The sequence below is a fragment of the Heterocephalus glaber genome, unplaced genomic scaffold (genome assembly GCF_053883595.1).
Source record: "Heterocephalus glaber isolate CG9 unplaced genomic scaffold, H.glaber_assembly_v1.0 deba00001496, whole genome shotgun sequence".
Lineage (NCBI taxonomy): Eukaryota > Metazoa > Chordata > Mammalia > Rodentia > Bathyergidae > Heterocephalus > Heterocephalus glaber.
The window spans coordinates 89,290-114,294 of record NW_028258319.1 but is presented as its reverse complement, the minus strand read 5'-3'; the positions used below and the strand labels follow the sequence as shown (position 1 = coordinate 114,294).

The window sequence follows — 25,005 nt, the reverse complement described above, 5'->3', positions numbered from 1 at the left end:
TTTAGTTCATTCTCAGACTTGTGTAACTCTCCCTAACCTAATTTTAGAACATTTTCAATACCTTCCAAAAATACCCTGTACATATTAACAGTCAGTCTTCATTTCCCCAAATTCTCACCCTTACCACAGCTCACAAACAACCACTAATTACTTATCATCTGTATAGACTTGCCTATTCTGGATATTTCATATAAATGGAATCATACAATATATAGTCTTTTGTGACTGGCTTCTTTCACTTAGCATGTTTTCATTACTTTTATGGCCAAATAATATTCCATTATATAAATATACCACATTTCATTTATCCTTGAGTTTGTGGACATTTGAGTTGTTTCTGCTTATTGACTATCAATGATAAAGTTGTGGTAAACATTCATGTACAAGTTTTTTGTGTGGCCATATGTTTTCACTTCCCTTGGTATATATACCTACAGGTGGAACTACTCCATCATATGGTGAGTCTGTGTTTAACCATTTGAAGATCTACCAGACGTTTATCAAAGTGCCTGCACCATTTTACCAGCAAAGTTATGTGGGTTCCAATTTTGTCTGCATCCTATTAAACACTTGTTTTGGTCTGTTCTTTTGAGTTTCATCAACCTAGAAGACAATATATTTTGTTGAGAGAAAATTTTTTTAGACTTTTTAAAGTGTTTATCTTTCTTTAGATAGGAATTAACCAGAGAGATTTGAACTAAAAATAGAGCACTCCAAAACTTCTCATCTAATATGCTGTAGATGATGTGTTTTTTTCATCCCCTATGGTACTTATCATGGCTGGTCATATACTTTGGATGTGCCTATTCACAGAATCTCAGGTTTGGAAGAGGGACCACAAGAGGTGTGTTGTCCTGCCTACTCCCATAAATAACATCAATACATCTTCTTTATCTATGCTTGAGAGCTCACCTGCTTCTGCTTCAATAGCTCTACTGCTCCTCCTCTGTTAGGGCAACCTATTCCATTTGGTGTAGGCTCCGGTTATCAGAGGTGTTCACACATAAAGATCCAGAATCTACTTACATCAGAATCCCTGGCTCTGTTCCCAGAGGTCCTCTGAAGGCATAAAAAATATATCTAGTCTTTTCTCTCTCAAGCCCCTTTCTCCTTCCCTGAGGTATTTTATTTTAGGTCTTCCCTTTGCACTATTTCTCACAGGTAGTGGTTTCTACTTCCCTTTTCAAATTTGGTAGCTGTCTTTGGTCTAAGTCCATTGACATCCTATTTTTATTTTTATTTATTTATTTATTTGGTACTGGGGATCAAACTCACTACCTTGCCCTTACAAGGCAGACGTGGCACCGTTGAGCTAAATTCCCAGCCCTACATCCTATTTTTAAACATATCCCTTGGAACTAAGCATATTATATACTTTAGGTGATGAGAAGGTGTTGACTGAGCCAATGTATCACCTTGAAGTGAGATCATTTCCCTGGCCTAACAAATTGTAGTCCTTATTGAACTCTCTGTGGAACTTACTAAAACTCTTATTACCATACTTTTCTCTGCAAATTTTTGTTTTGTTTGTTCTCATTTCTCGAACTTGTAATATAGTCACAGGATACAAAATTTTTTAATAAACAGTGTCCTCCGTACTCCTATTCCCCAGGCATTAGCTCTCCTTTCTGGAGGCAGTGTTACCAGTTCTTACATGTTAGAGCTGTGCAGTCATCACCACTATTCAGTTTTAGAACATATCTGTCACCCCAGAAAAATCCTTGTACCCATTTTCAGCCATTCCTCATTCCCAGGCCCAGGTAACCACAAATCTACTTCTTCTGGACTTTTCATATAAAAATAATAGTACAATACATTATCTTTTACATCTAGCTCATTTTCTTTAATATTTTTAAAGTTCATCCATCTTGTAGTATGCATCAGTTTATTATTTATTGTAGAATAGTAATTCATTGTATGGATCTATTTTGTTTAATGCTTTTGGCACTATATCTGTGATTTTTTTTTTCCTAACCAAAGTCATAGATTTTCTCCTATATTTTAAAAGTTTTTTAGTTTTAGTTCTTATTAGCCTGGGACTCGAGTTAATTTATGTGTATAGTGTGATGTCTAATCTTCTTGTGGGTAGAGAACCAATTGTCCCATCATCTTTTGTTCAGAACTCTATCCTTTCCTTCATTGAGTTACCTTTGGTCCTTTATTGAAAATCATTTCACCATAAATGTAAGTTTATTTTCATACTCTCAGTTCTGTTCTATTGACTGATATATCTGTCTGTTTTTACACCATTATCACAATGTGATTTCTGTTGCTTTATAGTAAGTTTTGAAACCAGGAAACATTAAGCCCCTCATCTCTATTCTTCTTTTGCGATCCTTTGCATTTCCATGTAACTTTGAGATCACCTTGTGATTTTTTTTCAAAAAAACCTTGCTAGGATTTTGATAGAGATTGTGCCCAATCAGTAGGTTCATTTAGGAGACATTGCCCACCAGTTTTGACTCTTACAATCCATGTATGTGCAATGTCTTACCATTTATTTAGATCTTCCTTTTTCCCAGCAATGTTTGTAGTTCTCAGTGTGCAAACTTAACGTATCTATTTTTTTGTGTGTGTGTGGTACCAGGGATCGAACTCGGGTCCTTGCGCTTGCACAGCAGGCAGCAAAACCAACATGTCTATTCTTAACTTTATTCTTAAGTGTTTTATTCTTTTTGCTACTGGGAATGGAACTGTTTCTTTTATTTTTAGATTGTTCATTGCTAAAAGAAAGAAACATCGGTGTCTTTTTTAAAAATCATACTGATCTTATATTCTACAACCTGACCAAATTATTCTAGTACTTTATTGTGGATTCTTTAGTATTTTCTATATACAAGACCATGTCATTGGCAAATAGAATTTTATTTCTTCCCTTCCAATCTGGGTTTTCTTTCAGATATTCACATTTAAAAGAAAAGAAAACATCTACATAAGTTGTCTACCTTTTTTCATAAACATGGCAGCACACTTTACTATTCTCAAGTATTTGTCTTTAAAATCAGCCCATTTTAGTACTTAATATTCTATTTCTCTTTTACAGCTGCAGAGAAGGTACGAGTATAGTGTGCTACCCACCAATCATATCTTTGTTCTTTCTGTACTTGATTTTTTAAACATAGTAGTCTTATAGTTTTTTATAGTTTACCATCTAAATAATTTTTTCTAACACATAATTTTAGAAATGAAGACTTTGTTCCCTTTTCTAGTTGGGGAAACTGTCACAAGTTTTGGCTTAAGAGACAACTGGTAAAGGGAAGATCTGAAACTAGCTCAATTCCTTGAACTCCAAACCTAGAGCTTTTTCTTTTGCATCAAAGTTGCTATCTCTGCCCCATAATGTGCAGCCCTTTACTGTTGTCCCAACTAAACATCGTTTTTGTTTTTGTTTTGGTACTGGGTAGGGGATTGAACTCTGGTCCTTGAGCTTGGGGGGCAGGTGGTGGAACCGCTGAGCTAAATCCCCAGCCCAAACATCTTTTTGTTTACTCCTTATTTCTATTATTATTTGGGATCCTGACAGCCATTCAGGCACACCCCTATGCCCATTATATGGAAATTCTCCCACTTCGCACTTCTTCAAATACTGATCTGTAAAATATTAAGAAGAAATAGCTAGGGCCAACCTCAGTGACTGGAACACAGTAGTTGCTTAGCATTTGTTGCCAAGTGCAAGATCTACCACTTAGTAAAGGCCTTCATGTTGACAGTAATATTTGGACAAGGTTGATTTAGCCAGTTATCATTCTACCAATTTATATTATTACTTAACTCATGTAAGTCCATCTTTCTCTCAAACATGCCATGAGATGTTTCCTCATTTTGTTCAAATCTTCCTATGTAGACTACACATTCTTTTGGTTTGCCAGGCAAGTGACCATATCTATCAAGAAAACTAGGCTAACCTGGTAGGGTTCTGCCTGCCTTCCAGAGTTCTTGCTGAAATTTGGTAATCTTTTCTTTGACTTTGAAATGCTTACAAATTGTCAGATTGGTGGCCAGTTCTAAATTTTACAACTCATCAGTGCCATATCCAGCAGTTTGCAATGCTAATCTTTCTAAAAATAAGAATATTTCCTGTCTTTAAATATCTAACAAGATTCTGTGGCAAGTTTACCACGGGGTGCTTGGAATATTTGTTCAGGGGAGCAGAGGCTCTGTTTTCTCTTGTTACTTGGGCTTCAGTTCACCTCTACCAAACTTGCTTAAGTAAAAAAAAAAAAAAATCACTTAGACTTACTCAAAATATAGATACCCAGACTCCTGCCCTCGAGATTACAATTTATTGTTCTGGGTTACCCTTCTCCCAGGGCATTTTTATAGTGATCAAGCTTAAGAAATACAGTTTTATGCTATATTTGTTCAATTGTATTTTAATGATCTTTTCATGATCCACCAACATTCCACCATCAGCTTCAGTCCCTTAACTTATCCTTTACTGTGCTTGCCCTGCACATAACTAAAAAGGCCTTTGCCCCCCCCCCACACACACACTTGGGACCTTGCAGCTCCTTGGTGTTTGCATAAAGGCCTGAGTCTGCTCTAATTAGAGAGCACTTTTTGTAGCTCATCACTTTCTTTAGCTGTCTGCAGACCTCTTATATCCCATCAAAATTATATGCAGGTGTCAGTTGAGAATTTCATTCTGTAATGTATCAGGTTGGCTAACATCTTCAGAGTTTGGTTAAGTTCTGAGAAAATACCTATCCTCTTTTTGTCTTGCATAAGTCTTGGCAGCTTAGGCCCTGTCCAACTACAGCAGCATTCTCTTCCCTTTCACAGAAACATGACAGCACATTAACATTGTGTACAAAATTTTTGTGACTGCATCTCAATAATCTTAATTTGATTAGAAAGGATTCTTGAGGACTTGTGGTTATAGTGTGTGTAACTTTGCCATTGATTATAGGTAACAAAAACAATCTCTTGTTTTTCCAGGTGGCACACAATATTTCTTCTGACTCTGTTTCATCTGCCAGTAGCTTCTTGAGTTTGAGCTCTACTCTTTGCAGTGAGAATAATGGGTACATGTTAAACAAGGGCATACAGGCAGGTGAGTCACTTGAAGTTAAACTTTTCCAGTGAAATAAAAATGGAGATCTTAACCTCACTCATAATAAAAAAAAAAAGTGAAGATTAAGAGTAAGACTATGGGGGAAAAAAAAGAGTAAGACTATGGCTAAGAGTGTACAGAAATAAGTACTCTCAAACATTCTAGTAGGAGTATAAGTTGGTACAACCCTTGTGAAAGGGAATTTGGCTGTTTCTATCAAAACTACCTTGACCTAGCATTTTTACTTTTAGAATTTAGCCTATAGATATACTTGGATATGTGCAAATGGCAAGTATACCAAATTAACCATTGAAGTGTTGGTTGTTACACCAAAAAATTAAAATCACCTTAGATATCCACCAGCAACTAAATGGTTAAAGAAATTTTACTTCCACATAAAGAAATAGTACAGGGCCGGGGATTTAGCTCAGTGGTTCCACTGCTTGCCTCGCAAGCGCAAGGTCCCGAGTTTGACCTCCGGTACCAAAAAAGAAATGGTACATAGACTGAAGAAGCTTTTTCTGTGCTAATATTGAAAAGATTTCCAAGATACATAATTTGAAACAAAAATCAAGATATAGAACAGTGTATAGTATACTACTACATATATTTTTTAAGTAAAATAAAGGAGGGAGGAGAATTGCTTGAGAGTACAAAAATAGTTCTCCAGAATGATGGGGTACTGCGCAGAGAGTGGAGAACAGGAACAGAAAGGAGGATTTCAGTTTATGCCTTTTTATGCCTTTTGATTATAAAACAAAAATAAGTAAACTCCCTTACTTGTTTGTCTCTCCCTGGAGTCTTATCTTTAAGACTTATCAACCTCTTCCTTACCCAGGTGGCTATTAGAAATGTTTACTGTCTTTCTTGGAATCAGAACTGAAATCTACCTACTGAATCCTTATTTGTTCTTCTTTGTAAGTTAAACTTAGAAATAAAATCCTTCTTTCTTTCTCCCTCTACTTTCCTCTGCAACTCTCCACCCTCCTTCTCTTTCTTCATTTTACTCTTCTCCCACTTCCCATCTTGCTCCCTGCAAAAAAGGGCAGCATGTCTTTGAAGCATTAAAAAGATTTTACCTGCTTGCTTGAATGAACTTGTGATACTCCCAGAGACATCTGTAACCTTTCCCCTCAGGTAATTTGGAGATTGTGACGGGTGCCAAAAAACACACTCGTGATGTTGGAGTGACTTTCCCAACTCCTAGTTCCAGTGAGGCTAGATTAGAAGAGGACAGTGATGTGACTTCTTCATCAGAAGAAAAAATTGAAGAGAAACAGCTCTTTACCGATTATTTTGAGGACAAAAAGTTAAGGAAGAACAAGCCAAATTCCTATGAAGGTCAGTTTCTAATTCCAGGTTTTATAGCAGAAAATAGTGAATTAAGTCTCTTGCAATGCTAAAATTCTTTATTTCTAAATGACTAAGCATCTAGAACTACACTTACAGTGTCACACCTGCAGTTAAGACAGACTCAAGGGCACCCTGGGACCCCTCACAGCTAAGCCTCCTGTGAGTCTATATTATACATGTCTTTGATGAGACCTGGATGGGGTTATAAAAATGATACATCTTTTTTTGTCCTTAAAAATATTCCTTGTAGGAGTTTCATGGTTTGTCCCTGTGGAAAATGTGAAATCTAGATCTAAGAAGGAAAACGTGCCCAAGATTTATGGTCCTGGTGTCTCCTGGTTTGAACCAGTTACCAAAACGAAACCCTGGCGGGAGCCACTTCGTGAACAGAACTGTCAGGGACAGCACATGGATGGTCAGGGATCAGTGGCTGGCCGAGGTGGAGATGATGGCCGAGACCCACTGAGGCCATTTGTGAAAGCAACCCTACAGGTATAGTGGCATCAAGTTAACTTTAGCCATGTATTTAGGTGGGAAAGTGCACGACATGAACAAGTCCCATCTGTGACTTGGCAGGCCGAGGTTTACTCATGTGACCCTCTTTTTCAGCGGCTCTGCAGTTCATCTGTTTCCCTTCAGAAGGACTTGGTTTCTCATCATTAATCAAGAGCTGCCTTATTCTTAACTTTCTAAATAGTGTACCACCCTGAGGATCTGGGGACAAGGCAACAGAAGGGAGGGTATTGGGGCACTTCTTGGCAAGTTCATAGATATCCAGTGTGGCATTTCTAGAGGCCTGGTGTTTGTATGAACATTTTATCTCCTCCATTTAGGTAATGCCTGTCCCTTCTTATCACAGGATTCAAAAGGCTCTGAATCTCTTCTCTTGCTTTTTTTTCAGTGCTGGGGATTGAACCCAAGGCCTTGCACTTGCTAGGCAAGCACTGTACCATTGAGTACCTCCCCACCCCTCACCAACCATCTCCAGCCCTCATCTCCAGCCTTGGAGGTTAAAGGACATGTTATTTAGTGAGATATTTGTTTGAAGAGAAATTTAAAATGGTACAATGGCTGAGCTCTGTCCTATCAACTTTTGGGAGAGTTTTAACTCTCATTAACTTATTTCTTGGCTTATTCAAAGGCATTCCTTTGATCCCTTTGATTTCCCAGCTAGAGTCTTCCCCTGCAGAGAGGTATCACAGTATTCCTTAACTATAAATATTTTCTGAGCATTAGAAACCAGCTTTCCAAACCTGCTAGGTAGATCCTATTTTTCTGGGCACTTGGATAGCAACTTGCATCATTAATATTAGGCTGGGCTTTTTCTCCTTAGGAATCACTTCAGCTTCACAGACCCGACTTTATCTCCCGCTCTGGGGAGCGGATAAAGCGCCTGAAGTTAATAGTCCAGGAGAGGAAGCTGGAGAACATGTTACAGAGTGAACGGGATGCACTGTTCAACACCATGCGTCGCCTGCCCAGGAGAGGTATACCCTCTTGTAATTTTAGTGTCTAGAGAAGGCATGATAGCTGCTCTGTTGATGAGTACTGCTAAAAGCTAGTTACGAAAACTGAATGTAACTTTGTGCTTACTGAAGCTCAAATCTCCTTAGGCTTAACAGAAATGGGCCTACTTTTCAGTGCTTTCATGATACAAATAACTCAGGACTCTGAGCTGGTGTCTGCATCTTAAAAAGGAGATATGGAAGGGGCCAGGGATTTAGCTCAGTGGTTCCAGCGCCTGCCACACCAAGCGCAAGGTCCCGAGTTCAATCCCCGGTACCAAAAAAAATAAATAAATAAAAAGGAGATATGCAGTGAGAATGGCATTTTTTTAAAACCACCTCTTGCTCAGTGTCTGTGAGGAAGTTGGTTACAAAAGTATAATTTTTTTTTTCCTGTAAGGATAGGGCCAGTTCTGGCTGTCCTACCTCAAAGGGTGGTATTAGTAACAACAACAGTAATAAACGCATAGCTCTTCTTGTCTATATACTGTTCTCACAATACCTCTCTAAAGTAGATATTATTGATACCCCTGTTTCACAGTGAGAAAATTGAAGTGGAGAGAGTTTAAGTGCTTTGCCTTAGATTACAATTTCACAAGTAAAAGAGCTAAGATTTAAACCCATGTGGGCTAGCTTCAGAGTTTGTGTACTTAACAATTACACTGAGCCTAAGATCTCAATAAAATAATTTGTGAAAGGGCTGGGGATTTAGCCCGAGTTCGATCCCTGGTACCAAAAAAGAAATTTGTGAAAGCTGTGAAAACTATAAAGTACTACCTGGTGCTCTCATCACAACCTTACCTATAAACTAATTCTTCAGCATAACTGTTGGTCTGTGCTAGGGAGTGCTAAGTCTTCAGGGGCCATAGGTGGCTGTCATGGTCTCTCTAATCCAGTGATGGTGAACTTTTTCGAGCTTTCAGTGATACAAACAGCCCATTGCGGCATGCGTGCCATAGGTTCTGCACCATTGGTCTAGTTTAATCTTTGCTTTGGCTTTGGTCTTGATCATTGGTCATTGCTTACTGACCTGTACTGCCAGCTCAGGTTAGGGGCATGAAATTCCAGCTGCTCCTTATAGTTCTAGAGTGCCACACCTTTCCTTATTAAGTCACTGTCCACTGACAACCACTTCTTCTCTTGCTTAGTCTTCCTTGCTGCCCAGAAGAAGCCTATTGGAAAGAAGGAAATGATTCAGAGGTCTAAACGGTAAGTCCAAAAGAACAAGATAATTACAAAAGTATAAACCAGACTACGAGAAGGTCAGAAACTCTGGCTTGTCCCCCAGAGTAAAGGCATTATACTGACATTGAAATATGAGAAAGTTAGTTGTGAAAGTGGCTTCTCACATACGGCATGAAAAAAGAAAAGAAAAACAACAGATATGGTATGAATGATTAATATACAAATGATTAAAAGATCCCCACTAATTTGCATGCATTAGGCTTGTCTTTATTAGAAACCTAGATATAAAGAATACTTTGAAATAACATTAAATATTTATTTGAGGCTATCTTAATGATCTTATATGTAGGAGCTTATCCAGTAGAGTGAGGAATAACGGAGTATTCTCTAACTAAAAACTAATTAATTTAAAAACTATTAAGTTTTAAAAATTGAGTTTCAGGAGCATGCTTATAGTACTGCCATTTATGGTCTTTGAAAGAAGTATTTATGCTTATATAGATATGTATACTTTCATATGCAGAGAATATCTCTAGAAGAGAAAACCTTATAATAGTGTTTTCCTTTGGGAAAAAGAACTGAGTGGCTGGTGTACTGAAGTAGGAGAGATTAATTTTTCACCTGTTTATATTTTTTGACTCTCGTGCCATTGCAATTTTTAGCTACTTAATTAATTTGAGATAGCATATATTGATCATGAGAATGCCATGACAAACTTACGGGTTACATTTTGGAGTTCATTGCAGGCTTGCTTTAATAAAAATAGTTTTACAACTGGCAGAGTGCTTCTGAAGTAATGGTTCTTAAAACAATTTATCTTGTGTAATTGAGGCTTCCCTCTTGAAATCTTGTTTTCTACTGCCTTTTTCATGGAGCCTGACTTCTACTTGGTAAGAGTAACTGACAGATAAACTGATTATTCTAGATATATGCCAGACATTTTCTTAAAAATGAAGAATTAAGCCTGTCACTTCAGGGAAAATACCTGACAGTAATTGTTCCCAAAGAGAAAATTTGACCTTTCAGCAAAGAAAGGAATTCTAAAGAACTTATTTTCACTATCATTAGTTTGACAACTTTCTAGTAATTAGACTTCTGTGACAAGATCAACAGTGACCTTAACAAATGTGATATTAGGCTGGGAATTTAGTGCTCCGGCACCTGCCTCGAAAGCACAAGGTCCTGAGTTCAGTTCCTGGTATAAAAAAAAAAAAAAAACCAAATGTGATGTTTTTCATGTAATGTAAGTAAATTTGTCACCATTTGGAAGATTTGCATAACTCACTGGACCAGGATTTTCCAGATGATGTTACAAAATCGGGCATGGATACATAGCCTATTTAAAATGCAAGACAGACTGATGAATGTTTATGTGACAAAGTATAAAAAGGTCACTAATCTGATTTCAGATTGTACTTGCAGCTGATTTTTTTTTTTTTTTTTTGGTACCGGGGATCGAACTTGGGTCCTTTCGCTTGCACAGCAGGCGGCGAAATCACTGAGCTAAATCCCTGGCTGGCCCTAGCTGATTTTTAAGAAACTACCACTTGTTGAGTTTTCATGTAGTATTAAAGAAGATCAGTAGTTATCTGGAAAGAATGTTATTTTTCTCTTTTCCAATTAGATGTGTGAGGTGAGATTTTTAAAAAATGTTTCAGCCAGAGTGATTTATAACAACAAACAGTGCTCACTTTGGCAGCACATATAACAACAAACAATACAGCAGCAGTTATGAGTCCAGCTGGCTTCTATTAAACCAAACATTAGATTTTCAAAAAATATAAAACAGTGCTAACTTTTTTTGTTTTTCTTAAAAATAATAAGACCACTCCTGTTAACATGTTCATAAGCTTATGGTTATTTTTTCAGCTTATCATTATTTTTAAGTGAATTAAGAAATAAGTTTTCTCTTGTCTTGATTTGGTTTGGTTTTGTGGTGCTGGGCTTTGCACTTAAGAGGGAAGCCCTCTACCACTGAGCCACATGCCCAGCCCCTAAGAACTAAGTAAATTTTATTTAACTTGTAATATGGTATCAATAGATAAAATCCACATTGGGGATCCTCAGTTTTTAGAAGTGTAAAGGAATCCTAAGCCTATACAATTTGCAAACCATTGCTTTATTTTAACTCTGTCACAAAATTTAATTAGGAGAGAGAAATTATACAGCATTCCTTTTGTGGCAGCTAATTGCACCCTCACTTCAGCAAGAGGAGTCCTTGCTATAAGACACTGAGGCTTGCTTACAGGAAGACAGGCAGGGCATCTTCTGTAAGATACTGGTGCTTTCAATCACAAATATACTTGTAGGAGGGGGCTAAGTGCCCATCTACTGGACGGAGACTCAAAGTTTTAAACTTCTATTATTTTTATTATTCATTTTATTTTTATTATTCACTATATATTCTATAATTCACTTAACTATTCCTTTGTTGGAAATTTAATTATTTCCAATTAGAGCATATTTGTCACATGCATATTTGGTTGCGTTCCTTCCAACTTCAAATCAGTGGCACCCAAAGCCAGATAGAACAGAACCTCATTTTTCACATGACTATAAGACCCTCTACAGTCCAATTCATTCTCATCCCACCTGCTTCCCACATGTTCCCCTGCACTATGCCTCATGCAGTCCTGGCTTTATTCTTACCAATACTTACTTTTTCCTGACATGGACACCTTTTGTCCCATCTTCTCTTCTCTTTCTGTTCTTCAAGATCCAGCTGAAGCCTAATCTCCTCTCTGAATTCTTTCCTGACCTCCTTCCTTCAGAATAAGTTTCTTTTTCTCTCCTGTAACTCTGTAGCATTTTGTAGATATAACTATAACTATTTCTTTCCCAGTATTTTCCTTGTGTTTAAAAATACAGTAGTAATACCTATTCATTATCTTATGTTGAAACAGTACATTTTTGCATATAGAGGGGAAAACAACTTTATCCTTATCCCCTTTGTCCCCGTCTTCTCCCATTATATTTTTATTTATCTGTCTCTTCCAGATTGTGAGCACTACAGGCCAGGGTTCTTTATGTCCAGGTGTCTAACAGGAAGCCGGGCACATTATATGGACTAGGCCTGTCTGGGTAGAGCAGTAGAGCTTAGGGGGAGGTGTGGTGAGAAGAGATCATCTGCGATCACCTCTGTGCCTCATGACTTCATTGCTTTCTTTCTTTCAACTGGTGCCATTTCTAAGGATTTACGAACAGCTTCCAGAAGTACAGAAAAAGAGAGAAGAGGAGAAGAGAAGATCAGAATATAAATCTTACCGGCTGCGAGCTCAGCTGTATAAAAAGGTCAGTGGAGGTAGTACTGTGTCTAGAGCAGAATGGATCATTCACTTAGAATGACCCAAGTTTGAGAAGTAGAGTGAACTGAAACTCAAAATGCACTGTTCTCTAGTGCTGAAATTTCAAACACAAGGCATCTGTTACCAAGTTTCAAATCAGGCTGAGCTTCTCAGCCTTAATTGTATAAGTCACTTGCCGTGCATTTGGAATGAAGCCATATTCCACACATAGGAAGCAACTTAGGTGTAAAGATAGAAATGCTCAAAACATAAGAATAGTCAGAGTCCCAAAGGATTTTATGCTCCTCATGGATAAATCAGAAAACAGTGGAATGAATTCTACAGCCAGAATTATGGAAAGAATTAAGTTTGTGCACCCAAGGCTCCTTGACCTCCAAAGCAACCCATTGTTCAGGATTTTCAGTTCTTTCCCCCAAGTTTATTTGAATTACTGGAAAAAGAAATTCTGTATACAGAAAAACTATTGGGTACAAGGTACCTCGAAGTCCTGATCTTCGTAATGCAGCACAGGTGCAGAAAGAAGACCAGCTTAAAATTGATGAAGTGGAGCCCCTTAATGATGAGGAATTAGAGGAAAAAGAGAAGCTTCTGACACAGGGATGTACCAACTGGAATAAGAGAGACTCTACAATTTATTAAAGCTAATGAGAAGTGGGGTCGTGATGATATTGAAAATATAGCAAGAGAAGTGGAAGGAAAAACTCCAGAAGAGGTCATTGAATATTCAGCTGTGTTCTGGGAAAGATGCAGTGAGCTCCAGGACATAGAGAAGATCACGATTGAAAGGGGAGAGGCAAGAATTCAAAGAAGAATAAGCATCAAAAAAGCACCTGATACAAAGATTGGGTGGTACAAAGCACCTTTTCATCAGGTCTGAATTATCGTATGGTACTAACAAAGGAAAAACTACACAGAGGAGGAGGATCATTTTCTGATTTGTATGCTTCACAAACTTGGATTTGACGAGGAAAATGTCTGATGAATTGCAGCAGTGCATCCGCAACTCTCCTTAGTTCAGATTTGATTGGTTTCTTAAGTCCAGAACTGCAGTGGAGCTCCAGAGACAATGTAATACCTTAATTACATTGATTGAAAGAGAAACCATGGAACTAGAAGAGAAGGAGAAGGCAGAGAAAAAGAAACAAGGACCAAAGCATTCAACACAGAAGCCTAAAATGGATGGAGCACCTGATGGTAGAGGAAGAAAAAAGAAGCTGAAACTGAATGCATATTTGTTTCATAATCACTGACTTTAAAACAGTAGTTTTAATTTATGGGTCTTCATAAGATGTACTGTACAATGCTCAATTGTTATGTCATTCGAAGACATCAGGTTCATCTGTGTTATTGAGCTAGAAATATAGTATGTACTTTCACTTTTTAAACGGAACAGCTGTGCTGAAATTTTTTTATCATTAACACTTGAAGTGTTAATGATAATAAACTTGAAGTTTATTAAAAAAAAGAATTAAGTTTGTTAACCAAAGTACCACTGTTCCTCTAGAACTGCTAAAGTAAACTGGAAAATGTGTTAAGTGTGGCCTAAGAGGTGTCAGCACTGTAGGTCAGAGGTTTTAGCCCCAGTGGATCAGTGGTGCTACAAGTCCAAAAAGCTTGCAGGATAGGGATCTTGCTACCAGTTAATTCCCTGAGCAACCAGACTGACCACTGGGCATGAAGGCGAGTTGTTTCCCTTTCAACCTCTCACTGTACATCAGAGGACTCTGAAAGTAAGAATCCCAAAGACCAGATCATATCAGATGGGGTTGGGGAACTGTCTCTGTATTGCCCCCCAGAGTTCAGGCTGTTTTTTTCGGGGGAGGTCCCTGGCACTGTCCAGCTCTCTAGTGTGTCGCTATGCAGTGCATGGGCTATGGACTGGTTAGTCTATCAGGATTATAGACCATCAGTATCTGTGTGGAAATAATATATGTTGCTTACAGATCATCTTTCCTAAACTCTTTAGGAAATATTTTTTTGTCTAATTGCCAGTTTCTGTAGCTAAGTAACATGAACAAGATTTGGCTGTCTCCAGCAGTACAGCTTGGGTGAGTCTGTCTTTGATGGTGAAAGTACCTGACTTCTTTTTTGACTTTTCTTTTCATCCACAGAAAGTGACCAATCAACTCCTGGGGAGAAAAGTGCCCTGGGACTGACGTATACGATTATTTTCCTCAGAGCCTTGGAATTATATTTTTCGAACCTGGAAGAACACAGTCCTTATTTTTATGTGTCTGGTTTAATAAAGCTTACTCTTTGTCCATGTGTATCTTAGAAATAGTATCTTCTAGGGTGGGGAGCAAAGTGTTGGTTAGAATCTCTGATAGTACAGGAGCAATCATTTCTCCATAGAGGCCTTGCCCACAGGGTTATGATGACAGTGTCTCTTAATTCTAGTTAAGAGTGAGTCCCTTTTTGTATGTGTTTTTATGCTTTTAGAAAATAAATAACTTTTGATCGACTCATTGTAAAGCAAGAGGGTCATTTCCTTCCCACCTGGAACAGGGAGCTTGGCAGTGTCTGCCTGACGTTTCTGAACACATCAGTGGAGGGAAATGGTGTAGAAAGAAATGCGACCCTTGTCTTTGTAACTTACCCGCCACCCAAAGTGAAAGTGGGAAAGATTTATTGCAGCTCCCAGTTTGTAGAGGTTTCAGTTCAAAATTGGCTGGCTCCAAGACCCACTAACATGGCAGAGGAACATGACAGAGAAGAAACAATTAGTGGCAGGCAGAAGGCAATGAAGTAGCAAAGAAGCAACAGCAACAACAGCAGCCCTTTTTCTATCTTTTGTATTTTATCCAGGCCGCACACCCTTAGAGCGGGTAGCACTCACATGCAAGAATAGACCTTCCCATAATCCACACCCAGAACTATGCCAGACCAATCAGTAGACTGATTTAGTAATCACACACCCTTGACTCCAGCATCACACACTTAATCCCAAATCATACACTCTAGGTCCAGCTACCTCTGAAAAGCAGCACCTAGGACTGCATGAGGCTTTGGGGGGACAGCTAGACACTGCCATAACACTGTGGCTCACATGTAAGAGCTGTGTCACAGGCTCTGTGGGAAGTGTCTGGTTAGGTACACTGGGTACACTGAGCCTCTTGGCACACACAGGCACAGAGTCTCCTCTCAGCCTCTCCACTGCCCCATGAGGCTTTGGAGGCTGGGTAAAAAGGCTACCAGCCTTCTTTGGTAGATTTTCCTCCACTCACCCTCTTGTTTCTTGTATTGAAGACTCAGACCACTCATCATAACACATGAAACCAAAACTTATAACCCAGAGAATGACTTGTGAAAAAGATGAAATGACAAATGAGGTAATGCACACAAAGCATTTAACCCAGTGCCCCACCCCCTGGAATTATGGCTCCTAAATTGAGAGGGAAGGTGCTGTGCAAGCTCATTGTAAGTTCAATGAACCATAGGGGCAGTCAGGGCCAGTGGCCTCAGAAGCTTCCTGGAGGCCATATCAAAGAACAGGTGCTGCCCCTAAGCACTATGCAGAGCTTTCAGATCATGTCACCTAGGATCCCACTGAACCCCAAAAGAATCCAAGAAGAGGCAGAACTGAGCAAGTTCATTAACTACTTTGGGTGACCTGTAAAATGAGAGGGCTATTCTAAGACCCCTTTTAGCTCCAGGATGCTATGACTATTTACATGTTCCTTAGGAGGTTACTATTCAGCATAGAAATGGAAAGTATAGCTGTCTCAAAACCTAGGTCTATAAGGAAATTGGGGCAGGATGGAGGCAGAATAGGATTGATGAACATGCTCCCTTTTAGGCCCAGTGCTGTGTTATCCAGACACCTTCCCGGAGCATTTAAGGTCAGGGCCTAGGAAGCCCCAGGTGGCATCCAGCAGCCAGCTCCTCCCAACCAAAACATACCTCAAAAATGCAACTATCCTGTGGGTCTCCTGGGGAACCTGATAACATCTCTTCTAGGTTTGTTTTAACAGGAAATCTAAGGGCTTCCCTTCACTTTAAAGCAGTATTCCCCCAGGCCACCAGCAACCTCAAAGCACAAAATGGAGTTGGAGGGCTGCTAAGAGTTCCCACATCTCCTTGTCTACTGTTTGTGAGACTTTGGGCTAAGCACTGCCTGCAGAACCCAGGCATCTATCTGCCTCATAGGCAGTCCTTGTGCCACTTCCAGAATCTTTGACCCCAGAGCTCAGGATGGTTCTCCTACTGCACTCATCCATTTGGGCTGAGCAGCTGGTAGAAGCCACAAAATCACCCCCTCATCCTGCCATTCCTGTGGCCATCAGGCTACTCTGCTCCCCCTCCTGCCACACACACCTCCCCTTGTACCAGGATTACATTGCTCTGAAAATGCTTTGCCCAGGCCAGGCAGGACTTCGGGTTTTTTTTGTAGGGAACAGGGAAAGTGGATGGTACTAGAACCTTTGTAGTAAGTCCTAGTCTCCTGCGAGCCCCTGCAGCACAAGGTGAATTAACTTATACAGGAAAGGTAGAAAAAAATGAGACTTCGAGAAGAAGCTGAGCTTTGGGCCTTATCAGTGCTGCTCTGGGCAGCAAAGATAAAAGCCCCCTGAGCTTGCTGCACCTTTTATTCAGTACTAGGGAGAAACAAATGTAACATAACGGGAGTGGTGGAATTCCTAGATCCCTGAGGAACTATGCAGATTAAGATTTGGTTCCTCCCAGGGTATCTCCCGCAGGTGTGGTCTTGTCCTGGAGCATCACAGCATCACGGGATCATTGAGGTCTCAGTTGTGACGGGAGGGAGGCAAAGTTGGAATCATATCGGGAAATGCCATAGCTGGCCTGTAGGCAAGAGAACTGGACCTAATCAAATGATTTTTCCCCCAAATTATGTAGCATTGCTCCTGACAGTTTTTGGTTCTTACACAGGTGCTGGAAGCCCAAGCCAAGGCTGAACGTTGCCCCTAGTTCAGAGTTAGGTGAGATTCGCTTTTGAACTTCTTTGTAGACCTAGTTCACCCAGACCTGAGAATCCCCTGCCTTTTTCCTCCTGGAAGTTAGACTCCCAAGTTGGAGCTCAGCAGGGGCAACTTAGGGACTTAGCAAAAACCTCCTCCTTGAGGGTAGCTTTTGTTTCTGCCCACCTGAAGAAAAGACCTCCAGTGACCACAAGCACATACAGTTTAAGGTGAGGGCATGTGTGGAAGAGGCAATTTTTTTTTTTTTTGGTACCGGGGATCAAACTCACGTCCTTGCGCTTGCGCTTGTGAGGCAGGCGTCTCGGAACCACTGAGCTAAATCCCCTGCCCGGCAGTGTTTTAACTGTAATTCAAAATGCATTTTGGATTCCACCTAAATGATCTGGCCAGTTGTTAGAAAATAAGGCCAAGCTGAACTGTTAACATGGTCTTCATCTTATCTGTTTGGAGTTGGGTGATTTTAATCTAGTTTTATTTTTACCAGCTCTGAAACCTTATTTATAGCCCTTTCTCAGTTTTTCAGTACTCGAGGTTGGGCCCACACACAGGAAAAAACAGCTTTACAAGGGAAACTAACGTTTCTGTGACCTCTAGGGGGCGTGCTTGGCTCATCTCCACAGACTGCCCCTTTGCAGCTTCACAGGATGAAAATCCTCATCTAAGGTAGTACCATGCCTGAATGAAGTTATTTTTCACATCTGACCTGGTCACAGTTTAAGGGGATTACTCTCACAAGGCACACAGATGTGGGCTCATTTTCTTTATGGGGCACGGGGTGGGGGGAGGGGAATGGTACTGAGTACAATGGAGTGAACCTAGCCAGTGTGGAGAAACCTATGGCATCTGTGGGGGTTTTTTTTGTTTGTTGGTGTTTCTTCTACAATACAGGCTTTTATTACCATGATAATTTACGTGTGAGAAAATCCCAAATGAAAAATATCAACACAATTTGTAAGAAAACATGCCTGGGAAAAAGGAAGAGCAGAGAAAAAAGGCATGTTTTATTAGCAGAGTTAATACAGATCTTATTGTTCTGTGCATCATCTGATTAACAGGTTTTGATTACAAACAGTATCTCTAACATTGTGTAACTCATCACCCACTGTGAAATTTGGTTTAAGACCAGTAACATTTATTGAACTTCTTTAAGCATACTCACTTTCCCTCTGATAAGATGTACAACGTGGTGGGATACACAGGGAAGCGGGCCAATATGCTATTAAGTAGGATTAGATTTGCTCCCAGTTGAGAACCATGGAAGGGAACCAACCCCTGCATTGCTATTTACGCACATGATTCTTGGGAAATCACTTACCATCTCTGTTATTCATGGATCTGTTTCCCAGTCTATAAAATGAGACCTAACATTATTTTGCCTACTTTATGTCAGGTAAAAGGCCAAAAACCAAGACCAGACTAGGCCACAAGAAGCCTTTATTAGGGGAACAGATCTGCCGGGCTGTCTCTGAACAAAGGAGAGACAAAAACAATATGGCCAGGGCAGGGAGAGTCTTTTATAAAGACTGGGGTGGGGTTTGTAGGGGCTGAGGCGGGGTTGAGTGAGGTAGTGACTAGGGAATGGAGGAGCCGGTGACATCACTAGATGGTAGGAGGTGAGCAAGTATTAGGTTACTTTCTAGGCAGGAACAGGGGCATGCTGGGAAGAAGGGTTTGTTCTTTGGTGGGAGCAACCATCTTGGCATGGCATCACACAGGGAAGGGGCAAGACACCATAGGAAGAGAGCAGCTACTATACATAATAGCTGCTGAGGTAGTGGGAGACCTATCATTCCAGGCTTTTGTTTTATGATAGTTGGACGAAGGTCTCTTCTGGAGCTGCTTCCTGCTAACAAGGGGCAAAGATCGGGGCTAGACCTGGATCTGATGAGGCCCATGGCAAGTGGGGAACTCTTCCTTTTGTTGTACTGGCTGGTACCCTGCCATGATGAACTCTGACTGTCTGGTTGGTGAATGCCCTCATTCATTCCTGTAAGAAATTTTGAAAACAGTGAACCAGGCACTGTCCAAAGCAGAGAATTAAACAGATAATACTAAGGGGTCCCAAGAGTAGTAATAGCCATGGGAGCCATGAGCTCCAGGAACCAAATGTACCCCACCATTGATTAGTACCTTGGGGGGCATATCTATCTGGCCCATTGAGTCTTAATTTTTTTTTGTATTTGACGTGTAATTTTTTTTCATTATTTACATAGGTTTTAGACAGCTGGATGTTTAGGGGCTCATTTGTTATAGAAGTATGAGACTGTTGTGGAAGTAAGAGATCATAGCTCATGATCTAAGAGCCTCTGTGTCATGTCCTTGCTCTTAGAGAATGAGTGGAAAAGTGATAAACACAATTTATATAATCTTTATAATTTTTTTTTTGGAGTATAAAAGGTGTATGGAACTGAGCAAATGTCTTTTGGAGGCCAACATACCGATGAGTGTAGTGTTACTATGAACCTGACTTGTCTTTTAAATTCAAAGCTGTGAAAACACACATTTTAGGTTGATAGTTCCAGCAAAGCCATGGAATAGTTGTGTAAAGGACAGTTTTATTCCTGTATCTCTCAGTTTTTGGAGGCCTCCTTGATATATTTAAAAATAAAGAGAACTGATAACCTCAACAAGGACACTGGCCAACTTAAGGCGATCAAGTGTAACATAAAAGGCTTGATCTTTTTAGACACGGGTAGGTATCCAGGAAATATGAGCACAATGAGAGAAGAGGTATCATAAACAGAGAACAAGTACGTACATTATTTGAAAAGGAATAAATCTTGTAGCTGCTTGGTATAGAACTTATCCTGACTGGGGCTGACAAGCAAGTGATTTTTCCCCAATACTCTTACTTTATGTTTTTTTATCACTACATGATAGTTAAATAGTTATCACAGAATCAGAAAAACACTTATCTAAAAGGAGAGACCTGGAGACCAGTGGTTTCTAGGATTGGACACCTGTAAAGAACTTATTTTAATTTCTCCGAAAAGAATTTATACACACTTAATAGCTAATTAATGATTTTCCCTTCTATTTAGTCCCCAAAGTTTTGTTTTGTTTTGTTTTTTGAAATGGCTGTGTCATGAGTGAACCAAAAGATTTTAATGGGTGGGCTACGTCTTAATTTTTTCTGAAGTCTAGCTTTATTATTATGTCATTGTTTTATACCACTTTTGGTTATTTTTTTCTGCCAGGTGTTTAAGACCAAGTTAAAGTGAGACATGTGTCAATCAGTATGAACCTCTTGTTTTCTATCAAGTTCAGTTAAGTCCCCCCAGGCCATTACTTTAGAACCATGGATAGAGCCTCTCTGCTCCTCTGTCAGTGTCAGCCATCAGGATGGGTCATGGCCTTACTTGACCATGTTGCTTTGAGTGAAATCATGGGAGATTTTTCTTGGTGACCCTCCTTTGGCACACAGTACATTGTCCTCTGGTGTCCAGCAATCCCCCTGTTTAGGAGGTTGAGTGACTTACCAAAGACGTAGGACCCTGTAGAGAAGGTTCCCTCATGTCCTGGATCTTTGTTGACCTTGAGGGGCCAGGGCCAAAATATTGACTGTCCTCATAGCCCAGTTACCTTTTTAGTTTTGGTCTCCAAACTTTAGTTGTTGAACACCCAGAAGAGAAGGTCAATAGCATTAGCATTGTAATAAGAGTAATGACTTTAACTATTATAATTTTACCTGAGTAACAAGCATTTTGGAATTTAAAATATAGAGAACTGTTATTGTTGTCAGTCATGGTTGTTCTAGTAGTTGAATTCCTGCAGAATATTAACAGAAAAAGAGCCACATTTAATGATATTTTAACATGACAACTATGATGACTTTACCTTTGTAACACATTTAAATGTTTATCTTGATATAAAATAGCCATTGTTAAACATACTTTTTTAAAACACCAAAAGTTTTTACCTAAATTATTATCTTTTAAAAAATAAACAAATAATCTTTTGATAGGATACCATCTAAAGAAAATATCTCAGCCTATAAATGCATCTGTTGTCATAAATAGCTGGAGTGTATGAAAAAGGCAAATACCTGAATCAAAAAGAGGTTATTATCATAAACAAATATGAGAAAACCTGTGCAGTCAGTAAGTATAAATACATTTAGTACATCAGAAAAAAATAAAACCTTGTTATTGTTGTTTTTTACAGGATACTTAGTCCTTTGAAAATGACCAGTGTAAGCATGCCATAATAACGTATTTAGAATTTATCCCTTTGATGACAACTGATGTAAACATAGTATAATAATATATTTAAGTAATATTTATTTCTGTAAGTCTTTTATAAGGCTATGAAAACTGTCAGGTCAGTCTGTTGTCAGACAAAAACTGCTGAGGTCCCCCTAGTGAACAAAGACTGGAAAATATTTCCATACGGCTGATCCTCTGTTCACCAAGGGGAGCATGCCTTGAACTTAATAACCTTTATCTATAAACAAAACAGCTGTATGATTGGACAAAAAACAAAGATATAAGACAATTTCTAAAATTAGAGTGCACTCAAATATATTTAGCCCAATGAAATTAAAATGTCTTTCTAATTTTAGGTTTATAATTATAAATAAGACTAAAACTTTTTATAAGTCAATTAACAGATCTCTTGTAGAATTAGAATCAGAAGGGGCTGGGGATTTAGCTCAGTGGTTCCGGCGCCTGCCTTGCAAGTGCAAGGACCTGAGTTCAATTCCTGGTACCAAAAAAAAAAAAAAAATTCCTCTAATTTGTCGAGAGGAGTTCTTTGAATTAGAATCAGAAGGAATGAAAACTCTATTCTTGTAAACCTTTATAACAAACTTAAAACCAACAAGCAAACATATATATTTCCTTCACAAATCACTTTTGCAAACCTTCTTGACATACCTAGGCCTTTTGGTCTTGTCCTTTTAACCAGACAAACATAAAATCCTTTCATATCAAAAATATATCTTTTACTTATAACTTTTTAAATATTTTGTCTCCAACTCACTATAAACCTTTTATGAGGCAGAGAGTCATATGGTCTCTGTGGCCTCTATCTGCCTAGCCTAGCTGAGAGTCCCATTGTGGGAAATTTTTTGATATAGACATCAAGATTAGAAAAGAAGAAGCCTAAACATTTTTTAATTTGAGAAAGATCAAAGAAAGAGAATGGCACATGTACCCTATCAATGCTCTTGGTCCCAGCAACCTCTCAGAGAGGCATCTGTGTGGGTGGGTCCTATGTTGGAAGGGTGGGTAGCAAGAATGGGTGTGAGATGGTGGGGATGGGGGAGGAGGAGGTAAAGGAGGGTCACAAGATGATGGAGGATGATCACAAGATGGTAGAGAAGGGCCATGTGGTGAGGTGGAAGGAGACAAAGGAGAGGTACAAGACGGTGGAGGAGGAGGGTCACAGGATGGCAAGGGGAGAAGAAGCATGGGATGAGGCAGAAGGGTTTAGAGGGTTATAAGGTGGGGGAAGTGTGAGTGGTGAGTGATCAGCTGGATCGAATGTGTTGGAATCAGAAGGAGTGGAATCGGGAAGGGTGGAGGGTGAAGCTCGGGGTAGGAGTACTTGAGAAGGAGAACAGGTTTGACAGAGGGAGGGTCGAGAGCATAGGTAGAAAAAGGCTTGTATGTAGGGGATTTCTGACCATTTGCTGCCGCAGACCAGCTGCAGTCGATGCAGGGTAGGAAGGGGAGAGGTCTCAGGCCGGCGAGTGAGAAAAGAACCTTCGCAAGCAATGTGCAGGTTCCCTCTGAGAAGTCTCAGGGTCTGATTTATTTTTATATCTTTAAGCAATGGCTAGGAGGCATTGGGCAGAACATGTTTACATTTTAGGTTGCCTTAGCAATTTCTATAGAAATAAAGGTTATTTTTTTACTAAACAAAGTATATTTTTCCTAAGCTGATTCACTTCATTGAACATCATGAATACATTTAAAACTTACAATTGTCCCCTTATTTACCCACACCTAAGCAGAACAGAAAGTAACTTAATCAAAATCTCTATATCAGCGGGGATACAAGCAAGATTTAGTTAATTAAATGTCAAACTTGTGGTCGTCAGCTGGCCCTTGAGAAACTGCACAATGGTTAATATAGTTTGCTATTAGCTCTCTATTTTTTCTATACCTCTATTCATCTTGCTTAAATGTTATTTGGGTTCATGGTCCATGAGCAGGAAATGTTTACAGTACTTTGAGAAAAGCTGAGTAACTTGCCTCCTTAGTGTATTTATCTGTCTTAACTTTCTATTTCCCATTTTCTACTGTGTCTTACATCTAAAATCTGTCCTTTCAATCTCTTTATAAGACCCCTTTAGTAAAAAGAAAGTCATTAATAGAGGAAAGGAGTTACAGTGTCAGGAAAACAGAGGGAGTTTTAGGAGGGGTTTCTTTAGAAGTGGGTATGACAATAGAACTAAGAGAAACAGGAATTTGGGACTTTTGAGCCAGATCAGATTTCAATACAACATTGCCAATTTGTATCATGGAGAATATGTTGTTAGTCACAAATACAATGATTCCTGTGACCAGAGTAACAATTGTAAACATTAGGGCAAGAAAAAATAAAACATGAGGGTACGATGTGTTCCACCCTCCTTTTCCCCCAGCTGGAACTTTGTCAAGCAGCATTGGAGGTTGGTCGGGCTTCGCCAATTTGCCATTGTGCTGACAAGTTGTGTAAATCACACAGTATGTTAAAATCAAAAGTGCCATTTTTGGGCCATGGAAACCCATTATCTAATTTATACTGAGGCCAAACCTGATTACAATAGAAAACAAGTCTTTTTGGCTTAAAGTCTGGTCCCAACAATCTGAGGGGTTTGAGTCATGCCAGGAGGCAGCCCACAGGCATTGAAGGAGGGGGTTTGGATTGTTGGGCCCCCATGTTAGAGTGGGTGAGGAGGAAGCAGCTCCCTGGGAGAAGAACAAAGGGGAGAAGCATCCTTGTCTCCTTTGAAAATCTCTGAGTGAGTCTCCCAGAGGGAGAGAACGAGAGGAGGCAGGCTGATGTGACATCTCCCAGGGGCATGGTCCTGAGCCCAGTGGCCGTGGAGGATTCTCTGACCAAGTGCTTGGATTTCTGAGAAGCCCCCAGAGGGAGAGAGAACGAGACAGAGAACCCAACAAGAGGGAGGCTGAACTCCCTACTTACCTAGACATTGGTGACCGGTATGGATGTGTAGCATCAGCAATGGCAAAGGTAGAAAGCCCTGGAGGGTCCTGGCACGGCAGATATGGTCCGTCCAATGGAGATGGCCAAAAGGTCAACCAACCCCATCCTGCGGGGGATCATCCATTAATGGACCACCTACCATCTGAGTCACAGCACCAGAAATGTCAGGTAAAAGGCCGAAGACCAAGAACAGACCAGGCCACAACAAGCCTTTATTAGGGGAACAGATCTGCCGGGCTGTCTCTGAACAAAGGAAAGACAAAAGCAATATGGCTGAGGCAGGGAGAGTCTTTTATAGAGACTGGGGTGGGGTTTGTTGGGGCTGAGGCAGGGTTGAGTGAGGTAGTGACTAGGGAATGGAGGAGTGTGTGACGTCACTAGGTGGTAGGAGGTGAGCAAGTATTAGGTTACTCTCTAGGCGGGAACGGGCATGTTGGGAAGAAGGGTTTGTTCTTTGGTGGGAGCAACCATCTTGGCATGCTGTCACACAGGGGAGGGGGAAAGGCATG

The 25,005-nt window shown here is 39.9% G+C and overlaps 2 protein-coding genes across 7 annotated transcripts in view; one reads left to right on the top strand and one right to left on the bottom strand.

Moving 5' to 3' along the window:
• The window catches only part of Alms1 (ALMS1 centrosome and basal body associated protein), a 155,625-nt gene that overhangs the window by 118,617 nt on the left and 12,003 nt on the right, over positions 1 to 25,005 (top strand). For 2 of the 6 annotated variants that reach the window (XM_013074060.3, XM_021262462.2), the window contains 7 exons: positions 4,939 to 5,053; positions 6,191 to 6,394; positions 6,657 to 6,898; positions 7,740 to 7,893; positions 9,060 to 9,120; positions 12,288 to 12,387; positions 14,513 to 14,862. In XM_013074060.3, the coding sequence (XP_012929514.1) occupies positions 4,939 to 5,053; positions 6,191 to 6,394; positions 6,657 to 6,898; positions 7,740 to 7,893; positions 9,060 to 9,120; positions 12,288 to 12,387; positions 14,513 to 14,557 (921 nt within the window). In that variant the 3' untranslated portion in view covers positions 14,558 to 14,862. Of the gene's footprint in view, positions 1 to 4,938; positions 5,054 to 6,190; positions 6,395 to 6,656; positions 6,899 to 7,739; positions 7,894 to 9,059; positions 9,121 to 12,287; positions 12,388 to 14,512; positions 14,863 to 25,005 lie in introns of those variants that run through there. The other 4 variants (XM_087184359.1, XM_087184358.1, XR_002396725.2 and 1 more) reach the window with 4 other exon arrangements.
• On the bottom strand, positions 18,759 to 23,112 carry LOC147825755 (uncharacterized). The gene is made up of 4 exons (XM_087184361.1): positions 22,968 to 23,112; positions 22,496 to 22,552; positions 21,030 to 21,109; positions 18,759 to 19,328 (listed from the first exon to the last, which is right to left on the bottom strand). The coding sequence occupies exons 3-4, from the start codon at positions 21,085 to 21,087 to the stop codon at positions 18,913 to 18,915; spliced, it is 474 nt and encodes a 157-aa protein (XP_087040487.1). The 5' UTR covers positions 21,088 to 21,109; positions 22,496 to 22,552; positions 22,968 to 23,112; the 3' UTR covers positions 18,759 to 18,912.